The 22,005-nt window shown below is 48.7% G+C and overlaps 1 protein-coding gene across 2 annotated transcripts in view; it reads left to right on the top strand.

Moving 5' to 3' along the window:
- LOC117092861 overlaps positions 1-22,005 on the top strand; it is a 129,068-nt gene that overhangs the window by 70,911 nt on the left and 36,152 nt on the right. Inside the window, exon 2 of one of the 2 annotated variants that reach the window (XM_033227084.1) lies at positions 16,116-16,221. The exons of the other annotated variant lie outside the window; for it this stretch is intronic. Within the exon in view, the coding sequence (XP_033082975.1) occupies positions 16,116-16,126 (11 nt within the window). The 3' untranslated portion in view covers positions 16,127-16,221. The remainder of the gene's footprint in view (positions 1-16,115; positions 16,222-22,005) is intronic. 2 annotated transcript variants of the gene reach the window in all.

Consider the following 22,005-nt stretch of genomic DNA (forward strand, 5'->3'; position numbering starts at 1 on the left):
GCCTAATTTTTTTTTTTTTTTTTTTTTGAGACGGGGTCTCGCTCTGTCACCCAGGCTGGAGTGCAATGGCCAGGTCTCAGCTCACTGCAAGCTCCGTCTCCCGGGTTTACGCCATTCTCCTGCCTCAGCCTCCCGAGTAGCCGGGACTACAGGTGCCCGCCACCTCGCCCGGCTAGTTTTTTTTGTATTTTTCTAGTAGAGACGGGGTTTCACTGTGTTAGCCAGGATGGTCTCGATCTCCTGACCTCGTGATCTGCCCATCTCGGCCTCCCAAAGTGCTGGGATTACAGGCTTGAGCCACCGCGCCCGGCCTACTATGACTAATTTAAAATTTTTTTTTTTTTTTTGTAGAGACAGGGTCTTGCCATGTTGCCCAGGCTAGTCTTGAACTCCTGGACTCAAGTGGTCTGGGGGACACTTTTTAAGGCTAAGTGGATTGGGCTGGCTGCATAATCAGGTGAAACCCCTGGACCTCCTGTCGAGATACAGGTGCTTCACCTCCCTCACCTTAGCAGAATTCACTAGTGTTACTTCATCTTGAGTGGTGATTAAAACCATTTTTTTGCGGGGCAGGGACCTCTTTGAGAGACTGAAAAACATGCACATACTTAGAACAACTTGTGCATGATTTTGAGGGGTTTACAGACCTCCTGTAGCTCATCCATGGATCCTAGGTAAAGAATTTCCAACCTGAGTTTTCTGGCTTCTACTTCTTGATACAACTTCTGTACCCTTGGGTGGTATCAATGCTCAAGTAGCTGGTCAGTGTCTGGGGCATTGCGTGGGTTTCCCAGGAGGGTCTCTAAGATACCATTCAGGATGCCAGGGACCAGTCATGCAAGGACCAGCGCTGATTCTCAGAGATGGAGATGCCGCCTGGTGCTCCTATAGACTCCATTAGCTGGAGGTCCACATAACACGGCTGTCAGCTTCATGTCTTCCAGCATAGCTGCTCATCTCCTGTGTGCATCTGCTGCTCTCTGTTAACTGAGCTGATTGAGAGACACCCAAGACTCATCTCACTAATACTCAGCAGGCAGTCTGAATATGTAGTACAGGGAAAGCAAGCATGAGATACATGTACTACCCCTCCCGACCCGGCACCCATGACAGATGCTGCTAATCAATCACAGGGTTCATCCCCACTGGGCCCAGACATGGTCTTATAATCCTTCTCAAATAGTAATTTAGGTAGACACCACCAATCCATCAGAGTTGGCATGTAGGATGAAATATATTTGCCATCCTGGCTGCAGGTGATATGGGGTTGGGCACTGTGGCTCTAGGCCCATCCCTTACCAGTCTCAGATCCCATGTCCTAGCTGGCCTAGAACGCCAGGTCTCTCTGTTGGTCTTGGAGAATCCTCAGACACCATCCATCTGGTTAGCCAAGATGTACCCCTGAGGGTGATCCTGGGTCTCCTTCTTTATTCCCCCACACTAATTTGCCCATTCTTCAGATAAAATGTCTGCAGCATCTCTGTTCTCATCCCAGGCTCACTTTAGGGATCCCAGATCAGACCCTTATTACCTCTAGTCTGGAACTGTCAAGAGTCTCTTAACTATTTCTTGTCTCCATTCTTACAACCCTTCTAATCCATGCACTATACTTCCTCAAACATACGATGCAATATATTACACCCCTTTTTGAAATCTGTCAGTCCTTTAAAAGAGGAAATCCATATATGGATGAAAACTATGGCATAGATAGCCATTTGCAGTCTGACCTTGACTTCTTTTCCAGTTTCACTCCTTCCCATTCCCCTGTGCTCTAACAAGATCTTGCAATGCAACATTTCCTGGTATTCCAGGCTTTCCCAGGCAATCTTGTCCTGGTGCATGCTGTTTCTTCTGTCTAGAATGCCTCATCTACTTCCCTCTCCCAGCCTTTTTCTCTGCCTGGTGGACTCTTCTTTCAAGAACTTTCTGAAATGCTGTCTGCTCTGTGAAATTCTATCTGTTCCATGTTGGGTTTGGGATTTCCACTGCCGCCTCCCTCACTCCACCAGCTTCCTGTGCATGTCTCTATCCTGACACCTTTAACTGTTTTACTCTGTCTAGTAATTACCTGTTCACTTGTGCAACAGTGTTCGATGCATCCCTACATCTTAGCACCCAACATAAGACAAGTCACAAAGCAGGGAACTTGCTGACATGCACTGTGTGTAACTTGCAGTGGGTGAAGACCTCCAGCCCCCTCTTCCTACCCTAAGGCAGCATTTGCTCTATCATCATATCTTGCCAAGTGAAAGCAGCCTCCACCTTTTAAACGATGGCTTTTCTGCTCCCCGCAGAAAGGGTTCCTCATTGAAATTCACCAGGAATGGACAGTTTCTGACAGAGTCTCTTGGCTGGCCGGTGATACAGCTGCCAACACCCAGCACTCCTGGAAGCAGAAGGGCTTTTGTTCATAAGCTGCATGCATACATTTTACCACTCCCTGAGGTCCCAGGGGAAAAATAACCCGTCTCCTTTTTCCATTGGCCTCTCCAAGGCCCCTGTGGCTTCCCTTTTCTTGGCTGGAAAAATGAAGGGTCTCGGGGGCCCCCAGTGATGGTGGAAATGGGAGTGTGTGAGAGGCCTGCTCAAAGTTGGGGTTGGGGAAAGAGCTGGTGGACTGGGAGGGGTAGGGGACTTCAATTTAGACCAGGGGTCCCCCACCTACTGGTCCATGGCCTATTAGGAACCGGGCCACACAGCAGGAGGTAAATGGTGGGCAAGTGAGCATTACCGCCTGAGCTCCACCTCCTGTCAGATCAGTGGTGGCAGTAGATTCTCATAAGAACACAAACCTTATTGTGAACTGTACATTCGAGGGATCTAGGTTGCACGCTCCTTGTGAGAATCTAATGCCTGATGATCTGAGGTGGAAGAGTTTCATCCTGAAACCAACATTCCCACCCCAAGTCCATGGAAAAACTGTCTTCCACAAAACCAGTCCCTGGTGCCAAAAAGGTTGGAGACCACTGATTTAGATGAAGCTCCTGCAGGGCAGGAGACTCATCTGCATTATTTGACATAGACAGTGGGCTCCTCGGTGAGCCTAAGTGGTCTGCAGGATTATGGCAAGATGGTGCTCTTGGAGAAAATAAAATAACGTTACTAAAAATAGTATATTATCCATATAGCCCTGACTCTGAATGCTTTTCAGAGTGCTGCTGCTCTGAATGCTTTCCATGTATTAACTCCTTTAGGTCCTTAGTGCCACCCTTTGTAGTAGGTTTTAGTATTATCCTCCTCTTACAGATGAGAAAGTGAAGGCCACAGAGAGATTACCATGTGCTAATCTTTCTCAGGGTAAATGGGGAAACTGAGGCTGACATCACTGGAGGGAGGTCATGGATGAAACTTTTTTTTTTTTTTGAGACAGAGTCTCACTCTGTCATCCAGGCTGGAGTTCAATGGCATGGTCTCAGCTCACTGCAATCTCTGCCTCCCAGGTTCAAGCGGTTCCCCCACCTCAGCCTCCCAAGTGCCTGGGACTACAGGCATGCGCCACCACATCTGGCTAATTTTTGTATTTTTAGTAGACATGGGGTTTCACTATGTTGGTCAGGCTGGTCGCGAACTCCTGACCTCATGATCTGCCCGCCTCGGCCTCCCAAAGTGCTGGGATTACAAGCATGAGCCACCGCGCCCGGCCGGATGAAACTGTATTGTGAGCGTAGGAAGAAGTGGAGGAGTGTTAGAAATCTTGGCAGCCTGGCTGTAGCTTTGAGAAAGTCACTTCTGTAAACCTATGTTTTCTACTATGCAGTATGGTAATTATGCCTTCTTGGAAGGCTTAACATAAAGATTGGATGAACTCATACAAGTAAAATGCCCAGCACATTAAAGATAATCAATAAACCATAGTTGCCCTTATTAATCACCTAATTGCTCCCTCCTTTGTGCCCTTTCTGTCTCATACACTTCTTTTCTAGAAGCTTATTAGACTATTTTAATTGTCTTGCTGGTATTCTCTGAGCCTCTCTCAAAGGCAACGACCAGCTCTTATCTACCTCTGGGCTCTCTAGCTGGCAAATGGAGGTTTCATATGAGAAAATAGGCCTGGGAAGGAAGTCATTTGCCCAAGTGGACAAGCTGGGAAGTGTCAGGACCCAGGTCCTGCTGTAAGGTGCTGCACAGACTATTTCCTGATCCATGATCAGTGGGGCAGGAGGTGGAGGATCCCATTCCTGGGAATGCCTAGGTGGGAAGCCCCAGGTTCCTGGCACCTGCCAGAGGGGAAAGTGGGAATGAGAGTCAATGAGCCCTATTAGGCTCAGGGAGGAGAAGGCTGATAGAGGCTGGATGAGACAGGGCTTAGTGAATGGTCAGATGTGAGATGGAGGGAGAGAGAGGAGTCGAGTTTCACTGCCAGGTTGCCTTGGAATACAGAACACAGATACAGGAGTTTGTGGAGTGCAGGAGAAGATGATGAATTAGGTTTTGGAAATGCTCATGGGAAACAGTTCATGAGGCAGGCCCTTAAAGGTCTCTAGCAGGCGTTTGACTCTGAGGGGATGTGGGCAGGACACCGACATCTGTCCCAACCTGTGATCCCATGACATGGTGCTGCACTGAGCTGGGTGAAGTACAGCACTGAAGTTGGATTGTAGGACTTAAATCCTGGCTCTATGTTAACATACTATCTGTGTGACCTTGAGCAAGTTACTTAACCTCTCTGAGCCTTAGTTTTATTTTTCTGTAAAAGGGTGATTAGAAATTACCTCCTAGCATGTTGCTGTGAAGGCCAAATGAGATAAAATGGGTCAATGATGGAGCATAGTAAGAGTTCAATATGTAATGACTATTATTATTATTATTATTGACAGTGTCTTGCCCTGTTGCCCAGGCTGGAGTGCAGTGGCGTGATCTCGACTCACTGCAGCTGCAACCTCTCGGGTTCAAGTGATCCTCCCACCTCCACTTCCTGAGTAGCTGGGACTATGGGCACCTGCCACCATGTCTGGCTAATTTTTCATATTTTTTATAGAGATGAGGTTTCTCTGTGTTGCCCAGGCTGGTCTTGAACTCCTGGGCTCAAGCAATCCACCTGCCTTGGCCTCTCAAAGTGCTAGGATTACAGGCATGAGCCACCATGCCTGGCCAATTATTGTTTTGATTTTTAGTAGAGATGAGGTCTTGCTGTGTTGCCCAGGCTGGTCATGAACTCCTGAGCTCAAGCGATCCTCCTACCTTGGCCTCCCAACATGCTGACATTATAGGTGTAAGCCACCACACCTGGCAGTGTTCATTACTGTTATTAGCTGCTTCTGCTGCCAGAATGCTGACTTTCTCGCCATTGGCACCCTTTTCTATTTCAATCTCTCCCATCCCACCAGCACTAGGTACCCAGAGGCCCATAATAGGTGCTCTCAACCTCTTCATCTTTCAGAGACTCTTGTCCTTAAAACATCGCCTCTGGCCCTTTTGAGCAACTGACCAAGGAGGAGCAGAGAGTTGTTATTGTTCTCTTCCAATGAGGTGTCACTTGAGTTTTAACTGTGCCTTCATGCCTTGACCCACAGGTGTGACTAATGGTAGGAACGAAGCTATTTCAGGGGCAGAGGGGTCTTTCTGGTGCTGGTCAGACCAACATATCCAGAAGTTGTCTACTATGCCTTCATGTGTGGACATTGATGATGAGTATAAAATTCATACTAAGAGAGCTGGAACTTCTCCCTTGGGATTACAAGTGGGGTGCTTTATGCTCCTTTGGTTGAGAGGTCTTTTGGAGAGGTCTCCATTTCTTACAATAGGACTAGGGTACCCAGGCATTGTTCCATCTCTCCCTCTCTCCTGCCCCTAGGTTCTGGGAATGCAGGGAGACAGTGGACAACTGCCTGATGCATAGCACGTGTTTAGTAAATGTGGAAGAGAGTAAAGAGAAAGCCATTACCTGAGGATCAGGAAACCCACATTCAATTCCTGCCCCTGCCTTTACCAGGCATCTGCTCTTAGACAAGTGATTTCTCTTTTCTGGGCCTCAGTTATCTGTAACATGGGGATGATAATACTTGACTCCTTTAGCAGACCAAACACTCAGACCAGTATGTTCACTTGGTTAATGCAGAAATAGAAACCTAGACTGCGGAAGAGGCTTGCTCTGGGTCATGAAGCCAGAGTTTGGCTGCAAAGTCAGTTATGTGGAAAAGCCTAGTCAAGTATTACAAGAGGATAGGGATCACCTATCAAGGTACTTAGGCTTTTCGACCCAGGGAAAGGAAGGAAAATCTCCCTCTGTTAGATGACTTACGGCTATACTTTCTTTTTTTTTTTTTTTTTTTTGAGACGGAGTCTTGCTCTGTGGCCCAGGCTGGAGTGCAGTGGCGGGATCTCAGCTCACTACAAGCTCTGCCTCCTGGGTTTATGCCATTCTCCTGCCTCGGCCTCCCGAGTAGCTGGGACTACAGGCCCCTGCCACCTCGCCCAGCAATTTTTTTTTTTTTTTGTATTTTTTAGTAGAGACGGGGTTTCACCGTGTTAGCCAGGATGGTCTCGATCTACTGACCTCGTGATCCACCCGTCTCGGCCTCCCAAAGTGCTGGGATTACAGGCTTGAGCCACCGCGCCCGGCCTCGGCTATATTTTCAAAACTAGTGGGAGTTTCTGAAGGTGGCTCTAAGGCTCAGGGAACCTGATGGTGTGTATGTGTCTCAGGGGTCACGAGCCCTGGTCATATTAAAGATGTAGGCTATCTTGGAAGCTCTTCTCAGTGACTCTCCTGCAAAGTTTTAGGTCTCAACTCAGCTGCAAAATGAATGAACTGCTCATCTCACCAGCACAGAGCACATTTGGGCCAAACTCTTCGCTCAGTTTTATGGGGCCAATACATCTGCAGAATCACTTACCCGTCATTCTGCAGACAGAATGCATGATTTCGGAAAACTTTCTTTTCCCTTTTCCCAAAAAACTTTTATTCCCTGGCGGAAATGGTTTATCAACGTCTTTAAGAAACCGCTCAGATCTTCTTGGCAACCCCTGATACCATAAAAGAGTGGCTGTACAAATGCAAATGAATTGGAGGACATTAGAAAACTCTCTTGCTTCGGCAGCTGAAGTGGAGAAGGACCGGATGATGGATAGCACACGGCTTTCTGCTGAGCAATTTTGCTCTTTTTACGCCTGCCAATGGCTGATGTATTTCATCTTTTGTTTCCTTTACTGCCGCTTAAGCAACCACCCTCAGGCTGGGGGTATGTCCCTGAGCACCCACTTGTTTCATCCCCTGGGGAGGACTCCAGTCAGCTGTTCTGCATTCACCCCTGATTAAGGGAAGGCAGGGATGGCCCAGCTGGAGGGGGCCTCGAGGGAGCACCCCTCCTGGAACTGCTGAGCTCGGTAGAAGGGGCTGCTGAAGAGGTGGAAATCCTTTCTGCTTTCTCAAGGGGCATACGCCTCATTCCACACCACCCCACTCGTGTTTATTGAGGCCTACTCTGTGCTAGGCACTGTTCTGGGCTCTGTGAGGATACCAAGAAGTGAAGGACACAACTCTGCCCTCCATGATCTTATCACCATTTTAGGGAAGAAACTCACCCCAGTTATACACACGGACATGCACATAGTGCAGCCTTCCCACAGGGACCCACACTTACCCCCATGTGCACAGGCACATGCTCACACTCACCCACAACACTTACCCCCATGTGCGCAGGCACGTGCTCACACTCACCCACAACACTTACCCCCATGTACACAGGCACGTGCTCACACTCACCCACAACACTTACCCCCACGTGCACAGGCACGTGCTCACACTCACCCACCCACCATACAAATGCATGTGGAAACCTCAGCCCACACAGGAAAATAAGTGCGCACATCTGAGCATGCATAGAAACACACACACACAACCAAGACCCACCAACTCTCAAACCTGTGTGCATTCATACGCATGCACACAAACACACACATGCTCCTGCATACCCAGAGACGAGGAAGTTAAGCAATAAAACAAAATTATGTGTGATTCAAAGCTGGAATGAGTGGGCAGATGAGAAAAGATTCAGGCAGGCTTGTAGAGGAAATAATGCTGCTGTGGGAAATTTAGTCTCAGTTTAGTCTCTTAGTACCTGTGTGGCCTTGGTCAAGTCTCTTAGCCTCTCTGAGTCTCAGTTTCCTTAATTGAAACTGAGGTCCTCCCAGATGCAAGACCCCATGACTTTGTGAAGTCAGTTCAGAAGTCAATGTGGGTTGCTCTAATAGTAGTAATAATAACGACAGCTACTCTGTATTGAGTACTCACCAAGTGCCACATCCTGTGTTAAGCACTTTATATACTCTATTTTTTTAAATCCTCACAGCAATCCTAGAAGATGAGTACTTTTATTAGCTGTGTTTTGCTGGTGAGAAACTGGGGCTCAGAAAGGTGTAGTTACTAGCCTACAGTTATACAGCAAATAGAAGTAGAGTCTGTATTTGAACATGGACAGGTTGGCTACAGGGCCTGAACTTTTAGCTTTGTTGAACATACACTGAATTGAACTTGTGCTGGCATTGGGGACCAGGAGATGAACAACATACAGTCCCAGCCCATCAGAGGCCCACAGTCCAATGCGGAGGTGGCTACCTACCAGACTGTCAGCATGAGCTGCGTGGCTTCATGCTGGGGAAGCTTGGGCTCCTGGAGACTCAACTCTCCCTGAGCCATGTGAGAGAGGCTTATTCCGCTCATCCAGGTGATGGGGCAGCTACCTCATGGAAAGAAGGTGATGGGGAAAGGCTGTGTAACTGGGGCTTTTGCCCTGGCCTCTGTCTGAGCAGCTGGGTGCTCCCTGGACAGACTCCAGAGTGCTGGGATCTGGCCCTACCTTGGGGGACCAGGCAGGTTCCTGCCTTTTCCTGGTGTTTTCAGGACAAAGTCTGCCCAGAGAAGGGGATTGTGAGGAACACCCTGTGATTGCTCTTTGAGTGATAATCACCTCCTCTGGATCAACAGGTTCTCTCTGTGCAAACTCTCCTTGACTCTCTCTGATGCTGGGCAAAGCCGACTGGTTCCCCTCCCCAGGCTCTGTTCCCTCTTGCTCAGTTTCCCAGGTAAAGAGGATGCGGCTGACTCTCCTCGCTTCCCTGAACGTTCATCTACCTGCCGGTCCCCACAGCCTTCTCACCATGTGGTCTCTTTCTTGCTGTCTTTCCACAGCCTGCTGACCAATGCTCCTGCCCAGTCCCCCTCCATTCTCAGCTCCCCTTCACCACGGATTACCTTCCTTTTAAAAAATTTACTGAGGTCGCTGGGCGTGGTGGCTCACACCTGTAATCCCAGCACTTTGGGAGGCCAAGGCGGGCAGATCATGAGGTCAGGAGATCGAGACCATCCAGGCCAACATGGTGAAACCTCGTCTCTACTAAAATGCCAAAAAAAAAAAAAAAAAAAAAGTAGCCAGGCGTGGTGGCATGTGTCTGTAGTCCCAGCTACTCGGGAGACTGAGGCAGGGGAATCACTTGAACCTAGGAGGTGGAGGTTGCAGTGAGCTGAGACTGGGCTACTGCACTCCAGCCTGGTGACAGAGCAAGACTCTGTGTCTCAAGAAAAAAAAAAAAATTATTTTTATTGAGGTGGAACTCACACAACAAAAAATTAACCATTTTAAGGTGAATGATTCAGTGGCATTTTGTATATTCACGACGTACAACCATCACCTCTATCTACTTCCAAAACATGTTAGCCACCATCAACCCAGAAGAGAATCCCACACCCATTAAGCAATTTCTCCACATTCTCCCCTCCTCACGGTCTCTGGCAACCACTACTCTGCTTCCTGGCCCCATGGATTTGCCTATTCTAGATATTTCATGTAAATAGAATCATACAATGTGTGACCTTTTGTGACTTGCTCCTTTTGCTTAGCAGAATGTTTGCCAGGTTCATCAGTGTTCAGCATGTGTCGGTCCTTCATCTCCTTTTATGGCTGCATAATATTCTGTTGTACGGGGATACCACAATTTGTTTATCCATTCATCTGTCGATGGACATTTTGTTGTTTCCACCATTTGACTATTGTGAACAGTTTTGCTATTCAGGTACAAGCATTTGTTTGAGTCCCTGTTTTCAATTCTTGGGACTGCATACCTAGGAGTGGAATTGTTCAGTTATATGGTAACTCTATGTTTATTTTTTTATTTTGAGACAGGATTTTGCCCTGTTGCCCAGGCTGGAGTGCAGTGGTGCGATTTTGGCTCACTGCAACCTCTGCCTCCTAGGCTCCAGCAATTCTCTTGCCTCAGCCTCCCAAGCAGCTGGGACCACAGGTGCATGCCATCGCACCCAGCTAGCTTTTGTATTTTTTGTAGAGACAGGGTTTTGCTATGTTGCCCCAGCTGGTCTTGAGCTCCTGAGCTCAAGTGATCTGCCTGCATATTAGTCCATTTTCATACTGCTGTAAAGAGCTGCTTGAGACTGGGTAATTTAGAAAGAAAAGAGATTTAATTGACTCAAATTTCAGCATGGCTGAGGAAGCCTCAGGAAACTGACGATCATGGTGGAAGGCAAAGGGGAAGCAAGGCACCGTCTTCACGAGGTGGCAGGAAGGAGAACTGCCCAGTGAAGTGGGAAGAGCTCCTTATAAAACCATCAGATCTGTGAGAACTCACTCACTGTCAAGAGAACAGCGTGGGGGAGACTGTGCCCATGATTTGATTACCTCCACCTGGTCTCTCCCTTGACCTGTAGGGATTAGGGGGATTATAATTCAAGATGAGATTTGGGGCTAGGAGTAGTGTCTTATGCCTGTAATCTCAGCACTTTTGGAGGCCAAGGTGAGTGGACCACTTGAGGTTAAGGGTTCGTGACCAACCTAACCAACATGGTGAAACCCTGTCTCTATTAAAAAAATACAAAATTAGCCAGGTGTGTGTGGTGGTGCATGCCTGTAATCCCAGCTACTTGGGAGGCTGAGGCAGGAGAATCACTTGAACCTGGGAGGTTGCAGTGAGCTGAGATCGAGCCATTGTACTCCAGCCTGGGTGACAAGAGCAAAACTCCTGTCTCAAAAAAAAAAAAAAAGAGGAGATTTGGGTGGGGACACAAGCCTAACAATATTAGCTCACCTCAGCCTCCCAAAGTGCTGGGATTACAGGCATGAGCCACCATGGCTGACCTGTATTTAACTCTTTTTGAGGAACCTCCAAGCTCTTTTCCATAGTGGCTGAACCATTTTACATCCTCACCAGGATCACAGGAGTGCCTGCTTTCTGCAAAGATCTGACTTGTCAATCCCATCCAAAACCCACCTGGCGTTCCTCATTACTTCCTGGTGATGATTTTCTTTTCTTTTTGAGACGGAGTCTCACTCTGTTGCTCAGGCTGGAGTGCAGTGATGCCATCTTGGCTCACTGCAACCTCTGATTCTCCTGCCTCAGCCTCCCTGGTAGCTGAAATCACAGTGTGCACCCTGGTGATGGTTTTCTAACACCTAACTGAAGAACTGGAAATTTATTTTTTTAAATTAAATTTTATTTTTTTTGAGATGGAGTCTCGCTCTGTTGCCCAGGCTGGAGTGTAGTGGCCGGATCTCGGCTCACTTCAAGCTCCGCCTCCTGGGTTTATGCCATTCTCCTGCCTCAGCCTCCCGAGTAGCTGGGACTACAGGCGCCTGCCACCTCACCCAGCTAGTTTTTTGTATTTTTTAGTAGAGACGGGGTTTCACCATGTTAGCCAGGATGGTCTTGATCTCCTGACCTCGTGATCCGCCCGTCTCGGCCTCCCAAAGTGCTGGGATTACAGGCTTGAGCCACTGTGCCTGGCCAGAACTGGAAATTTAATATGTCAAATGGACAAAAGAGAAAAGAGTCAGCTCAGGGTGATGCAGGAACCAGGGGCTGCAGCCCAGCTGCCCAGCATCTTCTTGCTCTGTAGAGCCACCTTGGAACCTTTGAAACCATTGGTCTAGAATGAGCCCCATGTTACATGGAAGGGGATCTGGAACCAAGAGACGGAAGGGACTTGGCTATGGTCACCTAGTGACTTAGTGGCATAGCGAGGACTGGAACCAAAGTATTCTGCCTCCCTGGCTCCCTATAAAGTGCTCTTTTATTTTTTCCTAAGGAAAAAATTATAAAAGTGATATATTCTTGCCGTAATAAATTCAAACAGTAAAGAAATATAAAGTAAAAACTGGAAGTTTTTCTATCCCTATCTCTTACCCTAGCCTCTGGAGACAATCAGTGTGAAAAGTTTGACTGTGTTCTTCAAGATTTTTTTCTCTGTGCACGCACACCCACCCACCCACTCACTCACCTATACACACACACACCTACATGAGTACAATCCCAAAAATGGGGTTGTACTAGATTTACTGTTCTGTGATTTGCTTTGTATGGTAGTTCTTGAAGTCTGGAAGGACCCATCACTTGCCCTTGAGAGCTTACAATTGGAGTGATATGCCATGGAAGAATGGAAGTATCTCAATCACATTTATGTACCCAAAGAAAGGAACATGGGCTTAGGGGCCTGAAGGTTGGGTTGGGTTTGTAGAGGTGCAGGTAGCATTCCAGGTGAGTACCAGCTGAGCAAAGGCTTTGCAGTGGTGACAAGTGAGCTGAGATGGACTGAAGAGCTTGAGTCAGGGAGGCTGGGCTGAGAGAAGGGGCCAAACTACGAAGGGCCTTGAATGCCAGGGAGAGAAAGCATCAAGGTATCAACTGGCAGCAGGGAGTCACTGGGAGAGAAAAATGGAAGTGGTGCTTCTGGGAGAAGAAATATGGATCTCTAATGTGCCTGTGTGTGCAAGTGTGCACACTCATTGGAGATGGAAGGTTTTTTTTTTTTTTTTTTTTTTTTGAGACTGAGTCTTGCTCTCTCACCCAGGCTAGAGTGCAGTGGTGTAACTTTCGCCTCCTGGGTTCAAGCGATTCTCCTGCCTCAGCCTCCTGAGTAACTGGGATTACAGGCATCTGCTACCACGCCTGGTTAATTTTTGTATTATTAGTAGAGATGGGGTTTTTACCATGTTGGCCAGGCTGGTCTCAAACTCCTGACCTCAGGTGATCCACACATCTTGGCCTCCCAAAGTGCTGGGATAACAGGTATGAGCCACCGCACCCAGCAGATGGCAGGGTTTTTGGTGGAGTTTAGATAGCACTGGCAGGAAGGAGCCAGGCAGGAGGCTGTGGCCCAGTTATGAGCTGTCTAGGCAGAGGCTATGAGAGTGAATTCAGAGACGACCTGGAGGGACCCTCTGGACTGGTGGTCAGTTGGCTGCGGAAAAGGAGAACCAGACTGATGTAAGGACCCGATCTTGTATAAATGGCAGCAAGGGTGGCGTCACTGGGCCACTGGAAGTCAGGACCGGGTAGTGTCTTGGGGATGTGGCATGGAGAGGGGAGCTGGGGGCTTTGGATCTGTTTGCCCCAGGTGGAGGTGAAGGCAAGCCAGGGTCAGCTGCCCCTGGGGCACAGAATCACATCTCCATGACTGAAAGGCGCAGAGCCAAGATGGGCTGACTTGGGAGGCTCTCAGCCTGCCCACTCTCCCCCTCTGCCCCCAGTTTTCAGAGGGATTTTTCTTCTCACTCTGCTTCCCCTCCTGTGCTCTCCAGGGACTCACTCTGTCCTTGCCAACCTAGTTTTCAGGACTCTGTGAGCCAGAATGGGAAACCAAGCAGACAGGACTGGAAGGTGATGCAGGGGTGGAGGTTCTAGCTTCAGGGTCCATTTCAGGGCTGTCTTTTGCTGTGGACAATGGAAGTACGAGGGAAATTAGAGAACAAAAGAGCCCCAAACCTCAAACGTTTACATCAGGAATTGCTGAGAAAGAGGAGGAGAGGGGAAGAAACCAAGTGCTGGGTGAGTGGGGCAAGAATTTTAAGGTTTGGAGTATGTGAGGCTCTGGGGAAAGGAGGAGAAAAGAGGAAAGGGTCTTTATCAAAGAGTCTATGGGGTTTTAGCTGGATCCTTTTTACAGTGCTTGGAGAGATTCAAGTGAAGATTAGAATTTCTTTTTTAATTGCTTTTGGCCATTAGACTGTTTCTTTGCGTGTAGTACCAAGGCAAGACTGGGCCACGTGGGGCAGAGGAATTCATTTGGATTAAATAAGAAGTATTCCCCACCCCTTTCACATTTTGTTTCTGAAGATGGGATGCATGTGAAACAGATGTATGCATTGTTAGTAAATGAATGATGGAATTTAGGATTAGTAGTGTCAGGGATAGCAGGAAACATACCAGTTAGCATCTCGGTTGAAGGAATAGCAAACCACTTAAAGTAGCTCAGTCCTAAGGGGAACTTGGCTGTAAGGACATTGAGTGTTTCCTGGAGGGATGTGGCAGGTCCTTGGGAAAGGGCTGGAGCTGGCTCCTGGAGATGCGCTGTCTCCTCTGTCTCTGCTCCTCACTGCCTGTCTTCACATCTGTGTCTTGCTTCTCTCCTTCTCTGCAGTCCAGCTTCCTTTGCTACTCTGGTCCACGTGGCAGAGAATTCAGCTCCTTCAGCTCTGGGGGCTACGTGGAATAGCACCAACTGTCTCAGGAGGAGCGGAATGTTTCCCTCTCTTCCAGTCCCAAGTTCTTGAAGGATGATGCTGATTGGCTCTGGCAGGGTGAGGTGTCCCAGTCCCCACCCCTGTGGCTGGTGAGATGGAGGGGGCAGGATCACTGGGAGTCCAAGTGGCTGCCAGAGCATGTAGCTGCAGCCCCAGGACAGGCAGCGAAGAGGAGTCCTTAGAGACTGCTAGGGCTGTGCAGGCAACTGGTGGCTGCTCCCCGAGACAGTGCTCCTTTCTTGAGTGCTTAATTACTATTCCAATCAAGAGTGACTATACAAAATCTGATTTTCCCTGCACTTAAAGACAGAGCTAAGTCCCCTGGGTTTCATCTGCGGCTCTGAAGGGGACCCAGGTGACAGGCAGAAAACACAGTCCCCTTTGGCTCCAGCCCTGCCGTTTCTCTCCTCAGCCCCACCTGCCAGCTTGGGCGCAAGTGTGGTCCCAGCCAGGAAGGGTTTAAGCCCCCGCCCACTTGAGCCTCTCTCTGTGTCCTTTTCTCTTCCTTGCTGCTTCTGTGCTTTTCTCTGACAAATGAATCCAGACCTCGCCCCTATGGTGTGGACCTACTGGCCCTAAAGTGTATCTAGGAGGGGCTTGGTTCCTGCCTTTCCCTGCCCTTTCTCAGTGACTAGACACTAACTCCAGGCCCCGGGGGCTCTGCTGATGCTCCCCCACCCATGCTCCTTGTAGCCACGGCTCTGGCATGGTGCCAGATGCTGGCCTCAGAGTGTCGTGGTGGTGCTGGCGCTGTCTGGGGAAGTGACCTTAGTCCTCTCCACGCTCCTTGCTGGGGGCTGTGTTACTCATGACAAACCTGAGCCCATGCTGAGGGCAGCCACAAGTGGGGGGCACCAGAAAAGGTAAAACACTCAATGAACTTACCCAGAATTTTGCAATCTAAAAACCTAGAAAGCAGGTATTTTAATTTCAAGAGTCATAATAATAACATTCAATAGGCTTTTCCTCTGTGACAGGTTTTGCTGTTAGTACTTAATTTATATTATCCTTAATCCTCACAAACACCTGAAGAAGTAATCTGGTGTCATCATTTCCTTTAAAGATGGGGACACTGAGGCACAGTAAGGTCAAGTGACTTGCCCAAAGCTAGGATTTAAATCCAGCCAGCCAGGCTCCAGAGTCCACAACCCTGATCACTGCACAGGGATTATAGTAGCTTTTGTAATTCCTGTAACTTTTGTGTCATTTTAAAAAAATCAAATTTTATTTTGAGATTTATAGTAGCGGAGGGGAAGGGAATGGTACCAAATGTTTTTCAGTTTTTAGGGCATTTAAAGATCCGACCTTGATCTTATCTGCTTTAAGCTGATTTATTTGTTTTGGTTAGAGAGACCTATGGGTTCCACTTCTGGCTCCCCCAATCTAGAACTTTCCTGTCCTGGTACGAAGCTCTGCCCAGGGCTCTGTCCCCTTCTGCTGAGGACCTGGACTTGGCCTCTCTGGAGGTGCTGGCTTTGGCATTTATTTCCGGTGTGGTGCTGATGGCTCATGTCTCACTGCGGGGTCTTACAAGTGGGTGGGGGAAGAGGTCTGACACGGCTGTGCCCTTCCTCTCACTCCTGCCCTGCTTCAAGGAGCACGAAACCCTTTCACACCCTGCTCCTGTTCCTCTCTGGCTCCCAACAGCTCCGGGCTAGTGGCAGATGGCTCAGCCTCTAGATGGAAGAGCCCGCTCCTAGGAGGCCTTGACACATCAAAAGCAGATTGGACTCCAGGCTTTAGCAGCTGAGAGGTGAGGGTCTGCGGGAGGGACGTGCGTTTATTAAACACCTCTGGAGCCAGCAGTTCAGGTGAGGCTTCTGTGTGGGGAAAGTGCTGAGGCCCAGAGAACAGGGGTTGGGTCCTGACTGCCCCAGAGTGGTGGGACTTTTGTGGCAAGCTGTCCCTGGCCTCAACTCCTCATCTGAACGATGGGGACAGTGGTCCCAGAGGAAGCAGGGAGGGCGAGAGCCATGCCCAGTAATGACAATAATGGTGATGAAGATGATAATAATAGCTGACACATATTGAATGCTTGCCATGTATAAACTCACTGCTAAGAGCTGTACATGCGTTATCCACTCAACAGATCTTTATTGAGTGTCTGCATGATGGCAGGCATTGTTGGAAGTGTTTGGGATAATACCACAACCTTAGTAAACAGTGCTTACTATGAGCGGGCACCATTCCAAGCACTTAATGTATAATACATTCTTTAATTCTCACAACAGCCCTCAAGGTGGGTACTCTTATTATCCCAGTTTTATACCTGTGGAAAACTGAGACACAGAGAGGTTGAGTAATTAACCCAAGGTCACATGGTTGGTAGGTGTTGGCATCAGGATTTGAACTTGGCAAGTTGAGCTCTGGTGTTTGTGCTCTTTGATCTCAAATGCTCTAGATGTGAATAAAGCTGCCCTCAAGGATCTGATAGCCACATGGGAGGAGGTGTGTGTTCAGCAGCTATATATATATATATCTCTCTCTCTCTATAAAATGTATTTTCAGATTGTTGTAATTGCCCTAAAGGAAATACATTAATACACTGAGAGGAATTATTTTTTATTTTTATTTTTGAGATAGGGTCTTGTTCTGTTGCCCAGGCTGGAGTGCAGTGGTGTGATCATGGCTCACTGCAGTCTTGAATTTCCGGGCTCGAGCAATCCTCCCACTTCAGCCTCCTGAGTAGCTGGGACTACAGGCACATGTCACTATGCCAGGCTATTTTTTTTTTTTTTCTCGTGGAGACGAGGTCTTGCTATGTTGCCCAGGCTGGTCTCAAACTCCTAGGCTCAAGAAATCTTCCCTCCTCAGCCTCCCAAAATGTTGGGGTTATAGGCGTGAGCCACTGTGCCCAGATGAGAGAGACTGTTTTAGATAATTTGGTCAGAACATTCAGTCCTCTCCAGAACTTTATGGTGGGTTTGTTTGCTGTCCCATTTTCCAGATGAGTATGGTGAGGCTTTGAGAGATTAAATAGGGAGCCAGAAAGGAGCTAAGCAGTACTCAGATTCAGGGCACTGGCCTTTAATACCTGTAGTCCTGATCACTGCTGTGAGGCTCCCTGCGCTGTGCTTTGGTCAGGTAAGAGAGCTTTCCATAGGGCTTGGGGTGGGTGGGGTCGGCGGGTCTCTCCCAGAGGGCCCAACCCTGTTCTTTGTTCCGAAGCATCAGGAGGAAATCTCCCATGTCTCTGACTCCCTTGCTGTCAGCCTTCAGGGCCTGGCGTGTGCACGTGTGTGGCCTGTGTACCCGTGTGGGATGTGCGTGTGCATGCACATCCCTGCACTCGCTCATGTGTGATTGTGTGTCTGTCTCTGTCCCTCCCTGCAAGCTCCTGCTCCACAGACCATCCTGACCTTTTATTAGGTCACTTTATAATTGATTCAAATGTCCCAGGTACCTTCTGTTAACTCCAGGGTGATTATGACAATTATGATGATTATCAAGTAAAAAAATAAAAAAGAGAGCGAGAGAGGAAGGGGTCTGGGGGTTGGGGGTTGGGAATTGCTGGAGAGCTAGGCAGTGCTGTCATTAAGCGACATTGTGTGAGATTGTTCGCCTTCAAAAGGCCTCTGTGAAAAGGAGAGAGTGTCTTTAAAAACAAGGCCCATTATGCAGGCTGCGCGGGGTGCACGGTGCTGGCGGGAGGACCGTGGGGTGTAATTAGGGCAGTGACAGCCGGAATTACAGTGTCTCCGCAGTGGTGCCGCCTCTTGGTGGTGGGGGATGGGGTGGGGGGAGTTCGAGGAGGGGACAGGTAATGGCTGACAAGTTCTGGATCCTTGCCAGGAGCTAGAGTCCTTTGGTGAGCCAGGGTGACCTGGGATTGGACAGAAGTGGCCGGGAGCATGGGGCTGCCAGAGCCATTTATCTCTCCCAGGAAAGCAGCCTCTTATTTTTGGAAGCCTTTTATGATGGCTCACGGCCCCTTCCAGGCTTTTTGAGCATTCCCACCCCTATAGGGAGTTGGCAGAGAAAAGCCAACTGTGTGGAACAGAGGATGCAGATAAATAATCTCCCAGCCCCCTCTGAACAGGAGTGCAACAGCCTCCACTCAGCTGTTCTGTGAGGAAGGAAAGCTGCACCTCCTGCTGGCCTGCCTGGTCCCTGTGGGGCGGGCTGGTGCTTATCTGCAGGGCTTGCTCCAGTCTCACCATTCCAAACCACAGGGTTAGATTAAGCAGCATTCCCACGGCAGGTGGAAATGTTGGATGGCGCAGACACTTCCAATCTGCAACAGAATGGGGGTTCATGAGTGACCTAGTCTTTCCTCTTTTTCCTTCCAACACAGGGCCCCACTAGAGCATCCTCCAGACCTGTGGTCCCACAGCATCCTCTTGAACAACCCCCAGTCCAGGGAACTTACTCCTTATCCAAGAGGCTCTGGAGCCTGACTGTTTGGGTTTAAATCCTGCCATTTATTATCAATGTGACCTTGGGTGAGTTCTGTCACCTCTTTGTGCCTCAGTTTCCCACCTGTGACATGAAGATAATAATACTCATCCTTATGACACAGGGCTGTTGTGAGGACTATCCAAGACATTTGATATTAAGGACTTAACCCAGTGCCTGCCACACAATGAGGTCTTGATAATGTTCTTCCAAGGCAGCTTAAGCAGATTTTACTGGAAGATAATTCTTTTCTTGTAGTGACCTAAAATCTGGAAGTTTTTCTATTGATCCTGGCTCGGCATTCTAGGGCCATACAGTTGGTCATTCATTAATTTATTCATTCAATAAATGCATATTGAGTGTCTATGATGTCAGGCCTTGTGCTGGTGAAGGCCTTATCTGCAGAGAGTTGAGATGGAATTCCTGGTCTGTGTTTCTCTAGCTCCTTGTCCCCTGCTCTGCAAAGACACCGTGGTCTGTACAAGCCCAGCAGGAGGGGCCAGGCCAGGCTACAACTCTGGCTATGACCTGACCTAAGAGTGCATGGAGAGGCAGGGGTGTTTGGGGGTGGGAGGCACAGTGACAGACCAAGGCCTGGGGCTTTTCTCTCTCTCAGAGCCACTAGGAGAGGGATCCTTAGCACCCCTCAACCCCAGGAACCCAGGCAGCCACAGATTTCCAAGCCATTGGCCTTGGAAAAGGCCAAATGTCCCCATCCCTGGGTCAGTCCCCTGATGCTATAAACATTCCTGCTCTGAGCAAGCTGCAGCTGAAGGACTAAGGGGTCACCACTACCTACTAGAGGGGATGTTTATGTTATTATTCCTTTTTTTGACTCTTAATGAGGAAAGTCAGAACCTCTGTTTCCTGGAACTCCTTATTATTACTTTTTTTGACTCTAATGAGGAAAGTCAGAACCTCTGTTTCCTGGAACTCCTTGCGCTGTTGTTTAGATAAGTTTAAATGAGCTGTGATTAAGCTAATTTTGGGGTAATTAACTTGGGGAAGGAATCCGTCACTTCTTAAAATTCTAAGTGACTGTTCATTAGAAGAGGGGGCACTCGCAGAGGAGCCACGCGGCTTTCAGGAGCCCCGCTTAATTAAAACATAAGGAACTCAGCCACAGAGCAAGGGTTTACCGTCATTAATGAAAAATGAATATTCTTTATCTAATTACACAGCATAATTAATTGGAGTCTCCAACCATGGAGGTGGAGGGGGGAGAGGAAGCCACAGGAAGGCAGAGGCTCCTGTTCCCACAGACCCCAGGATGGGTTGGAGCCAGACTCAGGGATCCTCTTGAGGTCTCCTCACAGCTTAGGGCCCAGGTCAACCCTGGCCCAGGATGCAGAAGGGCTGGGTGGGGAGCAGACTCGGCCCCATCTTTGATGCCCCACAGCTGTGGGAGCAGGTTCCTGCCTGGCCCCAGAGGTCTCTTCAGTGGTAGTTTGAACCTGTGGAAACCAATCTGCGTGCTAGCATTCGATTCTGTAGTCAATAAATGTATCTGGCACCTCTTATGCGCCAGACTGCGAATGAAACAGATCTAAGCCCTGCCCTTAGGAGGGGCATGGGTTTGAATCCTGGCTCTGCTGCTTTTTCACTGCAGTGATCTTGGGCAAGTTCCTTCATTTTCTGTGTCTCGGTTTGCTCATCTGTAAAATGGGATGAACCATAGCACTTAACTCAGAGGGTTGTTATGAGGACTAAGGGAATTAATATTCATAAAGCATTTAGAAAACAGTGCCCGGCACATGTAAGTACTCTGTAATAAATGGTTGTTTTCTAAATAAATAAGAAAAAAATTGGGATGGGTGCTATGAGGGAAAAGAACAGGATATATTAAGTAGCAAGGCAGAAGAACACGAGAGGACTGGCTTTAGAGGTGGCATTCAGAGGGGAGTGGGAAGGGGATGTGGCTGCCTGATTGTGCCCCTTCCTACCTGCCAGCCCCACTGTTGCCAGCAGGTCTGGATATGTACCTTCTGGTGTCTCTATCTTCCTCTCCATCTTCCTTCTGGGGACTTCTAGGTCAGCAGCACACTTTTTGGCTTGCCCTCTGAGTGCCCCCAAAACATTTTGCCCAGGCAGGGAGTTCTGTCAAGGCCCAGCTGTCTGCAGGTGAGGCCAGCACAGAGCACATGTGAGAAGGCATCTTGAAGATGGTGTCATCAACCCATTTTACTGGTGAGGAGACTGAGGCCCAGGGGACACTGTCAGGGGGCTGGCTAGTGGCGCTGGCTTTCTGACTCCCAGCCCACCGCTTTCACTCTCTATCCAAGGTCAACCAGCATCTTGCTTCTGTCAGTCTGGCTGGGCTAGCCATCCCCCTGAGTCCAAACTTGATCCAGGATCCTTTTGTCTGGTGCCTGAGGAATCTGCATTGCCCTGCGATTCAGTTTTCTGAGCTCTGGCTCAACATACTTTCCAACAAGTTCTTTTTCTTCCTGATTTCCTCTCTCTTTTCACCTTTCCCTGTCTCTCTGTCATTGCACAGGGCCAGGCACAGAGGCAGCTATTGGGGTTAAAAGATAAATGAGGTTGGCCGCATCCGGTGACTCATGCCTGTAATCCCAGCACTCTGGGAGGCTGAGGCAGGTGGATCACCTGAGGTCAGGAGTTTGAGACCAGCCTGATCAACATGGAGAAGCCCCATCTCTACTAAAAATACAAAATTAGCTGGACATGGTGGCACATGCCTGTAATCCTAGCTACTCAGGAGGCTGAGGCAGGAGAATCGCTTGAACCAGGAGGCAGAGGTTGCAGTGAACCAACATTGCGCCATTGCACTCCAGCCTGGGCTACAAGAGCGAAACTCCTTCTCAAAAAAAAAAAAAAAAGAAAACAAAAAAGATAAATGAGGTCTCATCCCCTTTCTGGGCAGGTGCATCCAATCTAGTCACATTCTCTCTCTCTCTGTATCCTTTGCAAATACCAGGCCCCACTTCTGTCTCACTTTTGTTTAATTTAGTTTTGTGGGGAGCAATGAGGATGCTTTTGCCTATTGCAAGCTGCTGTGGGCATGAGCCCCAGGCCATGCTCACATTGCAGACCAGGCAAAGCAGTGCAGGTAGCATGGAGAGGGCAGTCACCAGGAGGTCACCTGTCACCTGACTCCAGGGAGGTCACCTGTCTCCAGGCA

Source organism: Trachypithecus francoisi, unplaced genomic scaffold (genome assembly GCF_009764315.1).
Source record: "Trachypithecus francoisi isolate TF-2019V2 unplaced genomic scaffold, Tfra_2.0 Lachesis_group12, whole genome shotgun sequence".
Taxonomy (NCBI): Eukaryota; Metazoa; Chordata; class Mammalia; order Primates; family Cercopithecidae; genus Trachypithecus; species Trachypithecus francoisi.